The following is a 19,448-nucleotide window of genomic DNA, read 5'->3' on the forward strand; positions in this document are numbered from 1 at the left end:
TGTAACTAATTTCCTTAACACAATTACAAGTAGTTTACTACTTCCTGATTATCATCTTTCAGGAACTTTAAAATATCTCCCTAGCCTTTATTAAAATTATAAATTCTGCCCATAAAGGTATGAGAAATATAGCAAACACTCCCCGTAACTCCACAGTCAAACAATAACGACATATGTTATTATTTCAGTATTTTTCTTATATTTTTCTACTTCTGTATCATCTATTTGGGATAATTTTTTATGTGTAGTCTGATATTTTCTAATTTCACTTAATGTTAACCTTGTATTGATAAAAATTATCAAAATACAGTGATTTATTTTTAATGTATATCAAAACATCATTTCGATGACCTCAAGTTCGTCCATCATTATGTGAATCAAATTCCTTAAACCAATCTCTGATTTATGTTGTTTTCAGTTTGTCTCTTTTACAGTTTTCAGTGAGTGTTGTTTATTTAGCTGTATGTAAATATATGTGAGTTTTAGAACAATCATGCATAATGTTTTCAGAAAAATACCAATTTGGACCTTCAAAAATAACAGTCCTATTTCACATTAACTAGCATTACTAGATATTATATTATTTCTGTTCATCTGATAGACATTAGTAAACTTCTTGTTTTAATTAGAGTTATTACTACTTTACTAAATTTATTTTATATATTTATATACAATTTAATACTACATTAAATCTTATCCTCTATATGCTGGTTTCTCTTCAGAGCATATAAATCATATTTCCTCTGCATACTTTTCAATTAGTACACTAGCATCTTTATTTTTGATAAGAATACTTGATATATTAAGGAAACTTTTTTGCATATTAATTGTACAAGTATCAATTCAGAGCCCCCAAATAAGTGGGGAAATCTGAGTACTTGTGTCAGGAAACAGCACTTTGGAATAATATTCCTTTAATTTATGAGTATAGAGGGGAAAGAGATTATTTTTATGGGAAATAAAAGACATCAAGATATCAATATTTGAGCTGGGGAGATAGTTCAGCAGGTACAAGCACTTGCTGACTATGCATGAGGACTTGAGTTTAAATCACCAGAATCCACATAAAAATCTGGATATGCTCATGTGCACCTGTAACCCCATCTCTGTGGGAGAGGAGACAGGAGGATTGTTGGGGCTTGCTGGCCACCAACCTAGCTCCAGATATATGCATACATCACATATACATACTACACACAAAAAAAACTTTAAAAAAAGAGCATAAAAGGATATAAGTGTCAGTATGTCAGGCAAAGGATGCTTAATCTAGATCTGCAGAACCACCTATGTCTGTTTGAACTCTTTGGCTTTCTATTGGGAGTATTCTCATTTATCTTGTAATGAGTACCTGGGGCAGAAAGGGTCAGGTAGAGCATCAAAGTTTATGTCACTGTAATGAGCTGCCTAAAACATAAATATTCTTTAATTCTACTTAAAATGGCTTCAGTGCCTGCAGTGTAAGAGTTCATGGACATGAATTTGCACTAATGACGGAAAGCTAACAGAGTCAGAAGTGAATTGATCCACAGACTCAGTATAAAAGCTCTCAGCTACAATTTTAACCTTCTCAGTGGAAACATGACTCTATGAAGGCCCCAGTGGCTTATCATAGCTCCAGTTCCCACAAGATGCTCATTTCTTGCACATGTTCTAAAACTCACAGATGACTCTAAATATGTGGGCTTGAGTATCTTCCCATTCGTGATTGCTAGAAACTTTTCCTAAATTATAGTGCCAGAACAAATAGGGATAATTTATTACTTAATACAAACTCTGAAAGAGTGATTTAAAGCAGCCACAAGGCAGTGATTTCTGGACACTCTAATAAGCAGGGTCAAGGCAGCCTTCTTAAAACCTATAACATATTTAGTTTTACTTTTTCTGTATTCAGACCAATCATCCCTCAGACCCAACCTAAATTAAGTTGGTCTCTTATAGCCCTTCCTCTAATTACTGTTTACTTCATGGTCCTCAACTGCCATTCACTTATTTGTGAGTTGGTAGCTCTTTGTTGAGTTAACCCACAGTAGAGTATAGATAATGGTCTGTATATATTACACGTATCTGATCACATCCCCACAAACGGGCCAAGTATATTCCCTCTTTGAAAACAAACCTTGATGCATTTCTTAATGTTTCTCCTCTCACCTTCCTATTCTCCCTCTTCCCTTCCCCTCCCCTTCTCCTCTTCCTCCTCCTTCTCATTTTCTTCTTTTCTTCTTCTTCCTCCCTTTCTCTCTCTACATGTTCTATCTTGATTCCTTATTATTACTAGCTATTCTTGATTACTTTTTCTAAGGTAGATTCCTGAAGAATTTCCTCGAACACTCAATACCTCTCAGTCAAATATTGATGCTGCCTCAAGAGAAAACACAAAAAGATTTCACTAGCACAAGTTAACATGTATCTTTCTCATCCATCCAGGTTGTGATAATGCGAGACTATCACCACGACAATGTAGTCGACATGTATAACAGCTATCTTGTTAGCGATGAGCTCTGGGTGGTCATGGAGTTTCTAGAAGGTGGTGCCTTGACAGACATTGTTACACATACCAGGTAAGACAGAAAATTCGGGGTGCCACCTCAAGGGCCATCTCCATGAATTCTTGATAAATTCTTAGCATTTTGCATTCAGGGAACACAGCATCCCTTTTGACTATATTCCCAAGAGTGCCCATTATAATACCGTGCATGTATAGGCCGTTCACTAAATTAACACTCATACTATACTGTGAAGGCCATTGATATCTATTGATTCACTATCAGCAACCTACTAAGAATACAGTTTTAGTAACAAATAACAGAACTTCCCATTGCCTATATGGAGTCCAGTTTCATTAACCTGAGATGCCATGACATTTACATGTGCTAACACCACCATGAGTACCTGGGCAGGAAGGGTCAGGCAGAAGATCAAATTTTATGTCACTGTAATGAACTGCCTGGAAACTAAAAATCCTTTAATTCTAGTTGAGTATAGCTTCAGTGCCCATAGTATAAGAGTTCATGGACATGAATTTGAACTAATAACAAAAAACTAACAAATAGAATCACTTTCCTTTGACTTTATGGGGCCCCTGGCATGCTCAGTTCCAGGATTGATTTTTGTGGGAATCATTGTCCAGGAATGTTCCTTTCCTTTATCAGTTGATTTTCTAGACATGGGCTAGAGACATGAACTAGTTTTCCAGAACCCAAGAAAGTGGCATCGCTTGAGCATTAGAAAGATGTCCTTAAACTTGTCTTTTTCTTTAAATGTTATTTCCTTTCTAGAATGAATGAAGAACAGATAGCCACTGTCTGCCTGTCAGTTCTGAGAGCTCTCTCCTACCTGCATAACCAAGGAGTGATTCACAGGGACATAAAGAGTGACTCAATCCTCCTGACAAGTGATGGTCGGGTAAGGTTGTCATGCTGGGTCCCCTCCAGTTTAGTTTGTCACTTGGTCTGTCATGGGCATTATTCTCTTAAGAACACTTTCTCATAATTCTAATTTTTGTTAGTCACACGTCACCCACTCTATTTCCCAGAACTGCAAAGAGGAAATTACCTTTCCATTCTCTGTGTCATCCTGTTATTCAGAATTACCCATGACCTGAAATTGATGGATAATTTGTCTCCTTTACAATGAGCGTAGGAAGTAATGGGAACTGTGAGCATTTCTTTTCTCCTACTGCATTTCATTTTTGTGGGAAGAGAGAAGCTGACTTTTGAGGGCTGTGGCTACCCCTTCTCTTGAGCATCTATGTCTATTAGATCTCTAAGTCTGTGTGTGAGAAACAGATGACCAACTTGAATAGTTTGAGGAGACCTTACTAAAAAGATAGCTTACCAAGTTGTGAGCAGATGTATAAAAATTCCAAGAAACTAGGCACAAGGACGAGTGCTATACTCTGAAACAGACCACCGTTGTTATTGCCCCAGACCTGAAGAGAAGAGGTGAGGAAGTGCTCACTGGAATCTGGAAATAGATGTTATGTCAGGGCTGCTTGGAAAGAGCTCTGAACCTGCAGGATGGAGCTGGAGATAAATGTCCACAACCTACTTTGCTCCTTGCTTCCAGTCTCCTGGCCTGGCCCAGGAAGGTCCAGAGAAAGGATAAAAAAGAATCTCATCAGAAAGGGCAAATAGAAAACATTTATCATAGTATATTTTCTTGCCCAGACTTCTGTGTTTCTCACTACCATAACCTACACAAGAAATTCTGTTGAAATACACTAGCTAACAGAATATAGGGTAAAGTGACATCCAAAAAAAAGAAACAGTAAATTCACATTCCAAGGGAGACATAGATAGAAGAGTCTTGAAGCATAGATTGTCACCTTTTAGTGGTTCTGAAATGGCCCTGGGTTGAGGAGTCAATATCTTTTCAATGTGTGTGTTTATAATCCAGCAGCTTCAGCCAGATGGAAAGAGTTCATATCCCATCAGAATCTGCTGAGGCATGATCAGAGAGGGCAGGGAGAAACTGCCCCAGCACTTTGGCTTGGCTTGTCTTGTTTTCAAAAGGTTCTAAATTTCTTATAGATAAATTGCAAGTTGATGCCTTTCCTCTTTGAGATCTTTGAGTTGTCTGTGTTTTATTGAAGTTCTTTGATCATATTTATGATTGTTCTTTTAAATTCTGCATCCTGGGGGTCACAGGGTAGTTATCAACGCTGTGCACTACTGTAGGATTCAGAGGTCTTGTTGGGGACATAGTTTCCTGGTTTTTCGTATTGTTTGTGTTTTTGCATTGCCATCTGGGCACATGGATGTTCTTTGTTGGTTATGTATTCAACAGGAATTTCTACTCTGCTTCTGTTTAATTTTGGTTCTGTGAATATTGTTTATGTAGCTTAGTTACTTTTTGTTTAGGTATGGAAGACAAATTGGTATGTATTTCAAGTTCTTGCTGGGTAGTAGACTGGTCAGAGTCCTGACTGAGCAGGTCTATCTGCCTAATTGGGACACGGGGAAGTTGATGGTGAGGGGCGACCTTGTGGGGGCGGGGGGGGGACTTAGGGAATCTATGGTAGGGTGTTTCGTTAATCAGGTTTGAGACACTAGTACTGGGACCTGAGGTGAAGGAATTTGAGCCCACCTGTTAAAGAGGCCAGCAGGGGATGGGGCAGGGGTGAATGAGAGAAATGGGGTAGGGAGGCAGAGAGCTGGATCTGACTTACCAGAGTTAAGGCTGAGCAGGTCTGTCTGCCTGATCTGGAGGCTGGGAATTTGATGACGAGGGGACCGCTTGGGTGAGGACTTAGGGATCTATCAAATTGCAAGTTTGGTAAAGGATAAAATAAAGATCTCTCATAATCCTATTATCTATTTTTTCATATTTACATATATACATATTTGGGGATTATGCATATGGGAAGTTTTAAATTACTACCTTGGGCATTATTCTGGATAAAATTATTTTAAAGGAATGGTTGCAAGAGCAGACATAATAGAGTTTTGCTACCTAGCAAACCACTCAGAATTAAGTGGCTTAAAATCACTGTGTATTTGCTCACAAACCTATGGGTCAGTAATTTGGGCCTCATCGGCTGGGATAGCTGTTCCTGCTCTACATGCCACCACCTTAACTCACAGTTGTAAGCAGCCTGTAACTGAGGGACTCCATCACCTGCTTGTAGTTAGTTAGATTTCAACAGGGGTAGAGTGCTAATGGGGTCATGGATCACCTGTCTCCGGGTAGCATAGTCCTGGCTAATTCACACATTACCAGTGCAGTGTTCCCAAGAATAGCAAGAGAGTCAAACCCCACAAGCACATTTGAACCCTCATCTTAGATAACCTTAGCTAAAGTAAGCCACACCACAATCAAGCCCAGATTCAGAAGATGGAGAACAGATTCCCACCTTTTTTGCTTTTTTTCTACATGTGTGTACATGTGTGTTTGCACAGTCCCTTATATGTGGGCTCACATGTGCACACTGCTACATGTACACATGTGTACACATGCATGTAACATTCCAAAGTTGATGACTGCTCTCCACCTTTCGTTGAGGCAGGGTCTTGCAACAGAACCCAGAGCTTGCCGGTTCCCTGTCTCTGCCTTCCAAGTGCTGGAATTACAGGTGGGTCATCATGTCTATCCAGCACTTAAGAGGATTCTGGGGATCTTATTGCAGCCCTCATACTTTCAGGGTAAAGGATTTATCCGCTGAACCATCTCCCAATTCTAGACTGTCCTTTTTGATGAGAAAAAAATGTAAAATCACATTGCAAAGGGATGTAGATACGGGGAAAGGATGGAACCACGTCTACACAAAAGAACAGGTATAGGGAAAGGGCGGGAATCCTCCCTGCCTGACTCAGAAAGCACCTAGGTGAAGCCCCGTGATCATAAAACACAATCTACAAGCACTGAATTGACCCATGAATCAGCTCTGGGAACTGGTGCTTAAAAAGCAACCAGGTCAGTTTCAAGCCAAGCTTCTTTCTCTGTGCCTTGAAGCTGGGAATGTAAGCTTCCTTACCAGAAGCACATATCTGATTCAAAGTCAGTCAAGAGACTAAGATAATGAGTCATCATTTAATCAGCTTACTTAAAAAGCTTGCCTCTACTTGATGTATGGGATTATTAAGCCATTCAATTTCCATTCTCAAGGACAGAACCTGTGCCTCGAACCTTCCTATACTGCTCTGTGTACCCACCACAGTCAGGAGCAGAAGTACTGTATATTCTATTAGTCTTGGTTGTTTGTTCCACATACATTCCATAAATATTTTCTGAATATTTGCTATGCATTGGAACAGTTATAGGTCCTAAAGATGAACAAAAACCATCAATTTTCCATTAAGTTAATTTGTGGTGTAGAAATATGAGAAACACATAAACGAAGGAACAGAATTACCATTTCCTTTCTGGAGGAGATGGGTGAATTACTTGCTGCACAAACATGAAGACCTGAATTCAGATCCCCAACACCCATACTAAAAGCCAGGAACCACCCATATTAAAGGCCGGGAACCAGTTTCTAATTGGACTTCAGGTCTGCTTCATAGGATGAAACCCATACCTGACATTGATATCAGGCTTAGGAGCCTGAGTCTAGACAGGTCACAAGACATAGGGGAGAGCTCAATACTAGTTTTCTACTAAGTAATTATACTGTTAAACTGACTCCGAATGAAGTATTGTTATACCTGTGGATTAATGCATCTCTTAATTCTGTTTCTTTATGAAACAGATGAGAATTAACACAGAAACCCACAACTGGCCAATGTGCAAAGAACAAAAACCTACAGAGTGCTTATCCCTGAACAGGATACCTATATCAGACTTCTACCTCCCAAGGCTCAGGGATCACTAAAGAAAGGGGGAACAGAAACATTGTAATAGCCAGAGGTGGTGGATGACCATAAGGAATAGAGTTTTCCAGACAGCTGGTCAGTAAACTCATAGCAGTGGTGACAGCATGTACAAGTCCCATACAAGTTCAGACCAGACAAAATCCCAGCATAGACATGGGGAAGTGAGTAAGAAACCCCAACCTAAGGAATTTTGGGCAACTGATGGCTGCTGGGAAGCAAGAGAGACAGTCTCTTTCAAGGACTGGACTCTTGGTTAGCTAACCAGGCTCTAGTAGATGGACCCACACTGAAGGACATTTGGGAAAACAAATTAGATTCTATAGGCCTTATTATATGTATGTATGTGTATAGATACACATATATGTATATAATAGAGTACATTAAATTGAGCAGGAGGCAGTAGGAGAATGGGCAGATGGGGAGGAGTATACAAATAATTAAAATCAAAAATGGGAATAAAAAAATAAATAAAATAATAAAATAAAATAAAAAGAGAGAAAAAAAAAAGCCAGGCATGGCGGTGCACTGAGAGGTGGAAACTGGAAGATTCCAGGGGCTTCTGATCAGTCTAGCCAATTGGCAAGCTACAGTTTCATTGGAAGTCCCTGTCTCAAAAAATAAGGTTGAAAGCACTAGAGTAACACAATGATTTTGACCTCTGGCTCCTATATAAGCCCCACATGCATCACACCCACATACAATGAATAAATTAATTAGTTAATTAAAAGACCATCAGACAAGTGCTAATAAATGATAAGATTTCCATAATTCATTTATCATATTAGGTGAATGGAGCCCATGAAGCCAGAGCTCTGTTAGATACCAATCAGAGAAGGCCCCATGGAGATGAATAAGCCTTGGAAAGACCTGGGCCTGTGACTGTCAGACAAAGGTGACAGTGTTCCAGAAAGAAGGAGCAGCCAGCCTGTTGAATGGATCTCATGCTTCCTGACACACTACCCAAAGCTTGCTCATTTCCATCGCAGAACAGTATACCACATTAGTTCGAATCAGCTTTTCGGTCTCTATCGTGAAAGAAAACATTTTGTAAAAAGCATAAAGGGAAAAGAAATGAAGTGTAATAGAGAATGTTTTCATGGTACTCTATTAGAACATGGCATTATATACTATAGAAGACTGATTTGATTACCTATTATCTTTATAACAAAGTATTTCAATATTTACGGCCTTAGTAAAAGGTTATTTTAACATTGCCTCATGTGGCTCTGGGGATTGACTGGTCTCAGCAAAGCAGTGATGTTTTGGCTTGTGGTTAGATTTCTGAGTCTAGAATCATCTAGAATCTTTTTCATTTACATATCTGATAATTAGTGCTTCTTGGTGAGTGGGTGTTAGCTGGAATACCTACACTGTGGCCTCTTCGTGTTGCTTGGATTTCTTCATGGATAGTGGCTAGATTCTAAGTGTACCCCCTCAAAACAGGATGAAAATACATGGCATTGTCATTGCCTAGACTCTGGATCAAATAACACCACTTCTTTCATAATTACGAGACCTTCTAGATTCAGTGGGGAGGGAGTTAAAGAGTCTTCCTGAGTAGAAAGACAAGTAACAGAACTCAATAATAATACAGTTTATATTATTATTGACACTGTTGGAAAATGTTGTCTGCCATACAGGAAGTCCTGAACTCTTCCTATTGTTAAATCATCAGTATCATTGACATTAGAGAAGTGCAAATTAAAGCTATAATGAAATATTACATACCCATTAGAATGTCTAAAATGGAAAATAGTGATAATACCACTCATTCACACACCACTGATAGGAATATAAAATTGTACAATCACTTTAACGGTTTTTCAAAATTAAAAATAAGCTTGCTGCTGGGCAAGCTGTTTTAGTCATGATAGCTCCAAACTAGAAGCTACTGAATCTGGCAAAACTGTGCCTGAATTCATACAAGATAGTAATGTGAGGGCTATAGTAAGGGTAAACACGTAACATGTAGCAGATACTAGTGGGGCTCTTCCACAATCTCAGTTGTTTGTGGAACCTCTCCCTTCATGATCACGAGCTCTGCCTCCAGCTGCCACCATCTGCATCTCTTTGCCTGTGGACTTTCTCTGGCCAGTGAGATCTGTTTTTGCTTGATAAGCCAATCTAGAGGGTCTAGGAAATTAACATTCTACTTCTCTAGAAGCAGCCATGACACACGTTACCAGTTAGTACATATGTGCCCCAGCGCTCTCACCATGGGTAGAATAACTGGGAGGCACTTGCTCACATAGGACCCACAGGATGAAGTTCTAGTTGTCTACAGTGAAAGCTTGCTTGTAGCTGCTAATCCCTGACTAGCTACTTTTCCTTCCTTGTTACACTCACCCATTTCACCGCCAGGGTTTCTTACATCTCCCAAAGGAGTGGGCTGCCTAAATCCTTGCCTTGGGGAAAATGCCAGCTGGAAGGGTGCTTAGAGATGATGTAAGGATTTTGTGTTCATCTTCTATATAACTTGAAGGAGGAATAAAGAATAATTGAAGAAAAGACAAAAACTATCTTCTTTTCCTTTCAAATCACCCTTTCTTGTTCAAATGTTATGGTGTACCCACACGTGCATTTGCTTACATATGTATGTGTATGCATTATAGACTAGGATCTGTATAATGAAGGAAAACATGGCTTTTTATTTTCTGAGATTGGGTGACCTTTCTTAATACTATATGTTCTAGGTCCATAACTTGGCTGTGAATTTTTGTGATTTCATTTTTCTTTAGGGCTAAATAATATCGCAATTTATATATGTACCAAATTTTCTTTATCCATTCATCTATTGATGGATAACTAGGTTGATTCCATTTCCTTGATTGTGAATAGAGCAGCAATAAACACAGGGCTACAGATATCTCTATAGTAAGATAAAGAGTTCTCTGGGTGTATATTTGCCCAGGAAGGAGATAGTTCAGTCATATGTTAGTTCTATTTTTAATTGGGGGGGGGCTCAAAATTTCTTTCCATAATGGCTACACTAATGTGTACTCCCACCAGCAATGAATAAGGGGTCCTCTTTCTCCATACTTACTCCAACTTGTCCAGTTTCATTCTGACTGGGGTAAGGAAGCATCTCAAAGTAGTTTTAATTTCAATTTCCCTGATGTCTAGGGATGTTGAATACTTTTTGAAATAGTTGTTGGCCACGTGTGTTTCTTTTTCTGAAAACTGTCTATTCAGCTCATTGGCCCATTTGTTGACTGGTAATTTTACTTGTTATCCAATGTTTGCAGTTCTTTGTATATTCTGGATGTTAGCTCTTTGTTTGATGTACAGTTGTGTGAATTCAACTTTCTACATATTGAAGTAGCACAAACCATTTCTGCACTCCATAAGAGTCTAATAAATGTTGGTCTTTTCAGGAAGCGATTATGAGCATTGGGCTTTCTTTTTAATCCTATTGGCCATTAATGCAGTGGGAATTGAACATGACCGGACACTGAATGTGTCTCATTGACCAACATGGAAAAGGGGATTTATTATTATTAATGTTATTTTGCTAATGTTTGCTGTGTTTCTGTGTCCTGAGCTTAGATGTGTTTTATGAGTTGTCATTGTTCAAAATTCTTAAATATAACCGATTTAATATTTTTGAAAGATAAGTGGCCAGATCATCAGCTAGGGTCTCACGGCCAGTCTACGTCCTTGTTACTGTGGTACCAGAAATCAGCTGGAAGCCAGCATCTCCTCACCAGGGATCTGTGTCCCTGGTGTTCATTACCTCTACCTACTCATTTAATTGACTGATATTGTTAGCTCTGCTTCCTTAGTCATTTTTGTTTTGTCTCTCTAGTAACTAGCATTTTACCATTAGAAGATGGCTTAAAGGCTATCACTCAAAATCTGTTTTTAAATAGACAGAAACTCTGGCATGTAAAATAACTTGCGAAACTCCATTTTGCTTCAACAGTCTCTGAAACTCACCCAGACCTCTGTCCATCCTACCCTCCTGCTAGTGTACAGAGGAGGGCTGTCCCAGTGCAGGAAACAGCATATGAAGTCAGGAAAGCAGGTTTTAGTTACCTTTTAACACTGCTTTGAACAAGCAGCTTCCAACTCTCTGTGCAATGCGAAATGTCAGGTGAGGAAAAGAAGTGTCTGCCATTCTAGGTTAGTACCTCTGATGCCTGCCTCTGCTTGGAGTTGGTGGAGCCCTAACGGGGCCTTAAGGAGAGCTGGAGTCACCATCATCAAACTGAACCTTTCTATTCTCTGTCCCTAGGTCATTGCTTTCAGTAAAGCAGACGTTCTCAAACTTCAGTGGTCATCAGAACCCAGTGACAAGCATGGCAAAAGCATTCCTAAGTCCCCCCCTCAAGGATGCTGATGCAGACAGGCTAGGTGGTACCCAGGAACCTGCTTTACTGACAAGCTGTCAAATGATGCTGAGGTCATTGCCTTATAGGAAACACCCAGTAAAAATTCATAAAAGCATCCATCTATTGCCTTAACCCAAAACTTGCAGGAAACAGAATTCTTTAGAATATAAACAATTTATAGAGCCAGAGTTTTTATATTTTAGTTTTTAGACCTAAAACTGTTCAGAAGATGGTCCTTCTTTTGCCCACACCCCTCCTCTACATCCTTTTGTGAAGTCCCTGAATCCTAGTGAGAAGATATTAGAGATAGCCGGGAGTTCCTTTTGATCTCTAAACTCTGAAGATCCTTGGTCTGTTCTTATGTAACAAGCTACACCTTCTCCTTTTAAGGAGTAGGTAATATGCTTTCTCCAGTTCTCTTAACATAACTGCATTAAAGGGACAGGGATGAGTTGCTAAGCAGCTGAGTTATACAATTCCAGCTAAAACAAAGCTAGCCTGCATGCCATGTAGTTTGCTTTTAGATCTGCCTCCTGAGCTTTATTACACTCATTTGCTTGAGTTCTCATTATCTGTTTGAAGATTTATTTGGACAAATGTTGTGTGCAATTATTTTCTTTTCGAAAATTGTCTTTTATGTACTTGGATGAGTAAAAAATCATACAAAAGCACTTCTACTCCCACAAAAGAGCAGGCCTAACTTCCAAGTGTCTAGTTTCAATTTCTTAACTTACATTTTGTCAGGGAGATAATTATTAGGATGCCAGATTTTTGAGGCATTTGGAGTTTTTATGTCAGCAAAGAAAAACCCACAGTAAAGGTACTGAAATTAAAAACTACCAGTGCCAAAGTACTGAACATTCACCTCCTTAATCATTCAGATTTCTTATATGAATAGGCAAATGGAATCTGTTGCTGTAATTGTTGTTGCTCATCTTCAATTTGTATACTACAATTTAGCTTAAAAGTAACTACTCTGACAACATACATACATGCATTTAAAGACACACAAATACATACGCATGCACACAGAGAGACATTATCATTTCCTAAAGCTTACCCAAACTTGTTCATAAAACTCTACTTGCTGAATTCTTAAAATTTTCTATTTTAATTGAACCCGTTAAATCTAAGCTGCTTGAATATCTTAAACATTGTCAGTCAAAGTTAAACCACATTGTTACAAAAATTAGTAGATACCTTTAAAAACTCTGTCATGGAGCTGGAGAGATGGCTCAGCGGTTAAGAGCACTGACTGTTCTTGCAGAGGACCCGGGTTCGATTCCCATCACCCATATGGCGGCTACGAACTGTCCTTAACTCCAGTTCCAGGGGAATCCAAAGCCCTCTTCTGACCTCTGCAGCATTTCATGACACAGGTGCACTCACATACATGTAGGCAATACACTCGTACACATAAAACAAAAATAATAAATAAAATATAAAAAACCTCTGTCTTTCAGATCTAACCACTAGCCTCTTCCTCTTGCCTCCTACCTTCCCTCTTTCTAATGATGGCTTCTGGGAGAGAGAAAATATGGCATCCGGGATGTCAGAGTGAGGGAGATGAGATTCACTTCTTATTTCTCTCTGGTCCTTGCCTTGGTTAGCTTCGATTCTCCTGACCCGGCCTGTGTTCACTGGGAATTATCAGGTCTTTCAGGAGCTGGACTGTTTAGGAGGGTAACCTTGCAGGTTATCAAGGCTCTAGTCTCTTGTCCCAAGTGTTCAAGCTCTCCTTTAGGCTAGACCCATGGACTTATAGAAGGTACGTCCCCAGTCCCCCACTGATATTTGGAAGAACTTCTGGATGCCTGAGCACAGCACATAAATGGTGGAAGCCGGCATCCCTTCCTCAGTCCTACTTCTACCCATATCGTGGACTGTAGCATTTCCACTTCTCTATATCATAGAGTCCTTTTAGAGCAAGGCAACAAGGACCATGGACCAGCTATCATTGCTACGGGACCCTCTAAATACTCCATGGGAGATTCTATGGTAGGAGTCTTCTTGAGTTCATTCTTTAGAAAAAATTATCACATCTACTTATCTGGTGGGAGGGAGGAGTGCATGCCACAGCGTGGTGTGGTGGTCAGAGGACAAGTTTCTGGTGTATGTTCTCTCTTTACACCACATGGGTCCTAGGGCTTAAACTCAGGTCATCAGACTTGGTGGCAAGTGCCTTTACCTGCTGAGCTGTTTTCCAGGCTTTGGGGCTAATTGTTGACATGAAAGCCATTTGAAAACTCTCTCTCCCCTAAGCCAGCATTTGGTTAATCTTGTTTTTACTTTCAGCATATATTAATTGTACAAAATAATGTTTCCAAATCAGCTTTCTTTAGCATTTCATCAGTAATAATTTAATTGCACTCCACTCCATACCACATGGCCTTGGGTTGTTTAGTGAGATAATTGTAAACAAGGAAATTGGAAAAAAATAATTTCAAAAAATTTACTACCATTTCTTCTGTGTCCCAACTTTTATTTAGAAATAGTTGTCTTACATATGTCAATGGGGGTTCCCAAAAGTTTCCTCCAAAGAGTTTACTACCACATGCTCTACTATCATGCATACATGACACAATATGAGGTAAATCTACTGGCAGGTGTCTTTCCAGCATCTACTGTTTTCACCACTCCAAAAGCAGAGTCATTGCCCTGAGGAACATCCCACCTCGGTGAGGGGACACATTCGCCAACAGGAAACATCTCCAGCTGAGTGCATGCTAAGTTCTTTTGAATTTATGGAGGGAAGACTCAACGTGTTAGGGAAAAACTCCTAAGGACATGAGATGTGGTAAACATTCTGCAGTGTATTTAAGAACTGAAAACACAGGCTGGATATGGTGGCGCATGCCTTTACTCCCAGCCTCAGAAAGCAGAGGCAGACGGAGCTCTGCAAATTCAAGGCCAGCTTGTTTTACATAGGGACTTCTAAGCCACCTAGGGATACATAGTGAGACCCTGTCTCATTTATTTTTAAACTCAGGGAAGAAAATAGCAAAATCTCAGAGTTGAGAACAGAGCATAGATTAGCCAACTCTTTCTGATTTTCATGAACTTTCCAGGTTTTAGCACTAGGATCCCCACATCCCAGGAACCCCATTAGATCTCTAGGATTGGTGGAAGTATGTACAGAAAATAATAAAGAAGGAGGTTGCCTATGCAGGTGACACAGATCAAGAAGGATCTCAAAAGCATTTCAAGTGGATCCTCAATGTGTTGAATTCAGCACAGGGAGACAGGCTTAGCAAAAATAATATAATCTGTAATGGAGAGATAAAGCCTATGAAAACAGATCCCCCTACTCCTCACCTGATCATTAGACACTCCTTTTCTTAGATGAACTATAGTCTGTGTTCCATTGTATTCATCAATAACCTGGGGGGGCTTCTTAAAGTAGAAACTCTGCTTCAGTAGGTCAGGGGAGAGTGATGCTGAGATTCTGCTGATCTAACAAGCATCCAGGTAATATGGCTGCTGGTGCTGCTTTCAATAGCAAGACCAGGATCTCATCCCTCCATCTCTTCAGAGGCCCTGTACTCACTTACCCCCTCTTGCCCTTTCATTTCCACACTTGCTCTCTGCTAACCTCCTCTTTCACCCTGGAACTGTTCTTCAGTACAGAGTGCTGGTTAAATTCCCCAGTGCTGGCTCTGTCACCTACTGGCTTTGCATCCTTGGCAAGTAGCCTGGCTTAGACCTTGCTTACTTCTCTGTAAGATGGGGATAATGATATTTTCTATCTCATTAAGGTGTTTTGTGAGCAATTGAATGGGATATATATATATATATAATCTGAAATATCTCCTGGCCTATATAAAGACTGAATAAAATTGAGCTAGTGTGTACTAATTTCCTAGAACAGCTAAATATCACTCTATCGACTGCATTTTTATTCTCTCTGAGGTCAGAGGATCAGAATCAAAGTGTCGGCAGGCTGTTTCCTTCTACGATGTTAGAAAGAGTCTATCACAGTGCTTGCTCCTAGTTTCTGGGAACTACTGGCAGTCCCTGCTGTTCCATTGCTTTGTGCAGCAAACTCTAGTCTCTGACTCTATTTTCCTTTCTGGTGTATTTTCACTGAATTCTTGTGCATTTCATACAAAACATCTTACTCATCTCTATGCCCCCCTCTCCCAATGGTACCCCTCCATAGCCCCCCACCAGATTGCATGCATTTTGTCATATATGTTAAGGCCTATTGAGTCAAGTTAGTGTACCCAGATGTCCCTCAGTGCACATTCTTCCACTGGAGTCAGCCTATCTACAGTCACTCCCATAAAGATCAACTCTCCCTCATCCAGCAGTAATCAGCTGACGATAGATTTTTGGCTAAGGTTGGAGCTTGCCTGTCCCGTTCCCTAGTTCTATGCTGGGTTTTTGTCTGATTGAGTTTGCATGGGTCTTGTGCATGCTGACACCATTACTATAAGCTGATATGAGCAAGGTCCCAGGATCCTGTAAGACTGTTTCCATATGGTGTTGTACGACCTCCCCTGGCTCTTACAATCCTGTCTTCTCTTCTGAAATGGTCCCTGAGCCCTGTGTGGATGAAGTTTAATACAGGCGTCCTATCCAGGGAAATACACTTTGCAGATGCTTATTCTCTATACTTTGACGACTTGTGGCCTCTTGTGTTCATTGCCCTCTGTTGCATGAGGAAGCTTCACTGATGAGAGTTGAGAGATGCACTAGTATTCTCTCTACCCTTTGTTTCACTATGTTTCATGAGCCTTAGGTATAGAAATTCTATTGCAGATGTATCACTTAGGGTTGAGCATCACACAGACACTTATTCTCTGTGTGTGATCAGTTGTGGAATTCTGTAATAGACTCTGTCTGTTGCAAAACAAACTACTTTGATGAGTGGTGACTGGCATACTTGTCTGTAAATATAAGGATCCATATTTAGCATATAGTAAGAAATTACATTTGTCTAGGGATGTGATAGACTTAGTGTTTTCTCTAAACTGTATGACCTCTGCAAGCCATGTGTATTTAGCTATGTTTATAGTGCCACACATTGAGTTCCCTCCCATTGAGTGGGCTTTAAGTCTAATTAGGTAACTATTGATTACCCCCAAGATAAAAGTGCCACCACTGCACCAATATAGTTTTCTGTGCTGGTCATGTTGTGGTTATTGGGCTTTGTAGTTGGGGTTGGAACGTTGATTGATTTTCTCCCTTAACAGCTTGCATAGTGTCCTCTAAAACTATGAGAGCTAGTCTTCAGGGAGGAGGCTTCAGGGTCAGTTCCAGCTCCATTGCTCCAAGCCCTGTGTCTGGAGTATGTCCTGTCTTCAGCATTAGGTTCTTACCTTCACGTTCTGGGAGGAAATCAAAGACTGTGGTAATAACCTGTGTTATTTTGTGAATCTCTTAAAACACCATGACCAACTATTTGAAGGGAGTTTTCTCCTGTCTTGCACTGTGTTTCTTGTTATATAGCCTCCAGTTATACACATGCAATCATGTAGAGATATTGTATGTGTAATTTTTCAGTAGGCTTTTGAACTAATACATTTCCCTCTGGCTTTCCACACCAGCTAAGCATTGAGAGATAGGAGTAATTAAATACACTTGCCTCACTCTATTTTCATGTCTTCTCTATTCATCTGTGTGACTTTTTTTCATATGAGTATCTCAGTCATTGGCTCTCTTACCCTCCCTAATCTATGATTTCAATTTGGCTAATTGCATTCATGCATCACATAATTACTGAAACTTCCGAGAAACAAATCTGATTTAGGCAGTGTTCTCTATGTAAAATGCAAGGGAATTTACTGTTGACCTATATGATAGAGGCTAGATAATCTAACAACAATCATCTACATACAGGAAAAACAAAGAACCAGGTAGCTTCCAAATCCAGGAACAGCAGTCCTAACCTGGTGCCGAAGTCCTAGAAGTTCCCTGGAGAATCACTGGTATTGAATCCATATTGAAAGGCAGGTGCCAAGTTCTGTTCTGATTTCCTTCTGTTGCTATGACAAATACTATGATCAAAAGCAATTTAGGGGGGAAAGGGTTTCTTTGTATTTAAACTTCCAGTGCATAATCATCTCTGAGGGAATCATGGTAGGAAGTCAAGGCAGGAGGATGGAGGCAATAATGCTCCCTGCCAGCTCATTCTCTACCTTACTCTCTTACTGGCCCATGCTTAGCTAGGTTTGTTCATTATTTTTAAAATATTTTATTATTTTTATGTGTATGAGTGTATTTCCTGCATGTATGTAAGTGTACCTGTGTCATGCAGTGCTCGCAGAGGTCAGAAGGCATCAGATCCCCTGGAACTGGAATTATGGACAGTTGTTAGCCACCAGGAGGGTGCTGGGATTCAAACCTGAGTCCTCTACAAGAGCAGCCAGTGCTCTTAACTTCTGAGATATCTCTCCAGCACCTGTTTTTTGTTTTTATTTTTCATTTTATGTGTATGAGTGTTTTGCTTGTATGTATGTAAGTGTACCACATGCATGCAGTGCTTGTGAAGGCCAAAAGAGGGTGTTGGAGCCTCTGGAACTAGAGTTACAGATGGTTGTTAGATACTATGTGGGTGATGGGAACTAAACCCAGGTCCTCTGCAACAGCAACCAGTGCTCTTAACCACTAAGCCATCTCTCCAGCTGCTAGGTTGGATTGCTATACAGCCCAGGGCTACCTGCTTGCAGATGGTGCTGCCAGGTATATCTTACTAAGACTTTGTGGTATACAAGTATATGCACTTATGAAAACTCATCATCAAAGATATGTACATTTAACTGTGTATAGACTTCATAAAGGTGTAAACAAATACTGAACTCTCGTTAATGATAAATTAAGAATGATATATCAGCAATTTAATTTGAAACATAAAAAATAACATGAAGGCTCCTTCCCTGGGCCTGCAGGACGCACAGCAGGCCTCTCTCTTACCCGCAGGCCTCTCTCCAGGTTAAGTCCATTGCGCCCTCCTCACCTTGACTCCCCCCAGCCTCATTCACCATCCCATCTCCACCTCCATTCTCCAAGTTTGGGACCTGCCCCATTCCTGGTCTGGGGGCCCCAGACACCTGGGGAAACAATACTGCTCCCTGATCAGGACCAACCTAGTGCCTTCTCTGGGCCCCAGGAGCACTGCTTCTGGGCCTGGTCCAACCCTAACCTCCCTCTGCTTCCTTGGGCCTGGAGGACACCTGCAGGCCTCTCTCCTACCCACAGACCTCTCTCCCAGGTAAGTCCATTGTGCCCTCCACTCCTTGACCGCCTCCCCTCCACCCCCAGCCTCATTCACCCTCCTATCTCCACCGGCCGTTCTCTCCTGAGTTTGGGCCCTGCCCCATTCCTTATCTTGGGGCCCCAGACACCTGGGGAACCAATACTGCTCCCTGATCCTTTTCATCCAACCTAGTGCCTTCTCTGGGCCCCAGGAACACTGCTTCTGGGCCTGGTCCCACCCTCAACTCCCTCTGCTTCCCTAACCCTGCACCACCTGCTAGCCTCTTCCTAGGATGCTGGGGCTGACATTTCCTCTTCCTGATCCTTTGCATCCAGACCAACACAGCTCCTCAGTGAAGTCCCCAGGAGTCATTGGGGCCTCTTCCTGACCCATATGCCTTTGCATCTCTCCGTGGCACAGCCACCAGCTGCCCTAGACCAGCATCTTTCCTGGGCCAGTCTCCCAGGCCAGTCAAACCACCAAATTCCTGAGGCCAAAATTGTTCCTGGAGGGATCCAGACCTTACGAGAAAGCCTGAAAACATCTGACCCTGGCCTTAATTGGGCCTCTGTGGGAACTCCTGAAGACAAAAGCAATCCAGCCACTCCA

At 40.8% G+C, this 19,448-nt stretch overlaps 1 protein-coding gene across 2 annotated transcripts in view; it reads left to right on the top strand.

Annotated features, from left to right (window-relative positions):
• Pak5 (p21 (RAC1) activated kinase 5) overlaps positions 1–19,448 on the top strand; it is a 342,836-nt gene that overhangs the window by 308,296 nt on the left and 15,092 nt on the right. For both annotated transcript variants that reach the window (XM_008827193.1, XM_008827194.1), the window contains exons 6-7: positions 2,425–2,558; positions 3,276–3,402. In XM_008827193.1, coding sequence (XP_008825415.1) covers positions 2,425–2,558; positions 3,276–3,402 — 261 coding nt within the window. The remainder of the gene's footprint in view (positions 1–2,424; positions 2,559–3,275; positions 3,403–19,448) is intronic.

Source organism: Nannospalax galili, unplaced genomic scaffold (assembly GCF_000622305.1).
Source record: "Nannospalax galili isolate Female #2095 unplaced genomic scaffold, S.galili_v1.0 scaffold151, whole genome shotgun sequence".
Classification (NCBI taxonomy): Eukaryota; Metazoa; Chordata; class Mammalia; order Rodentia; family Spalacidae; genus Nannospalax; species Nannospalax galili.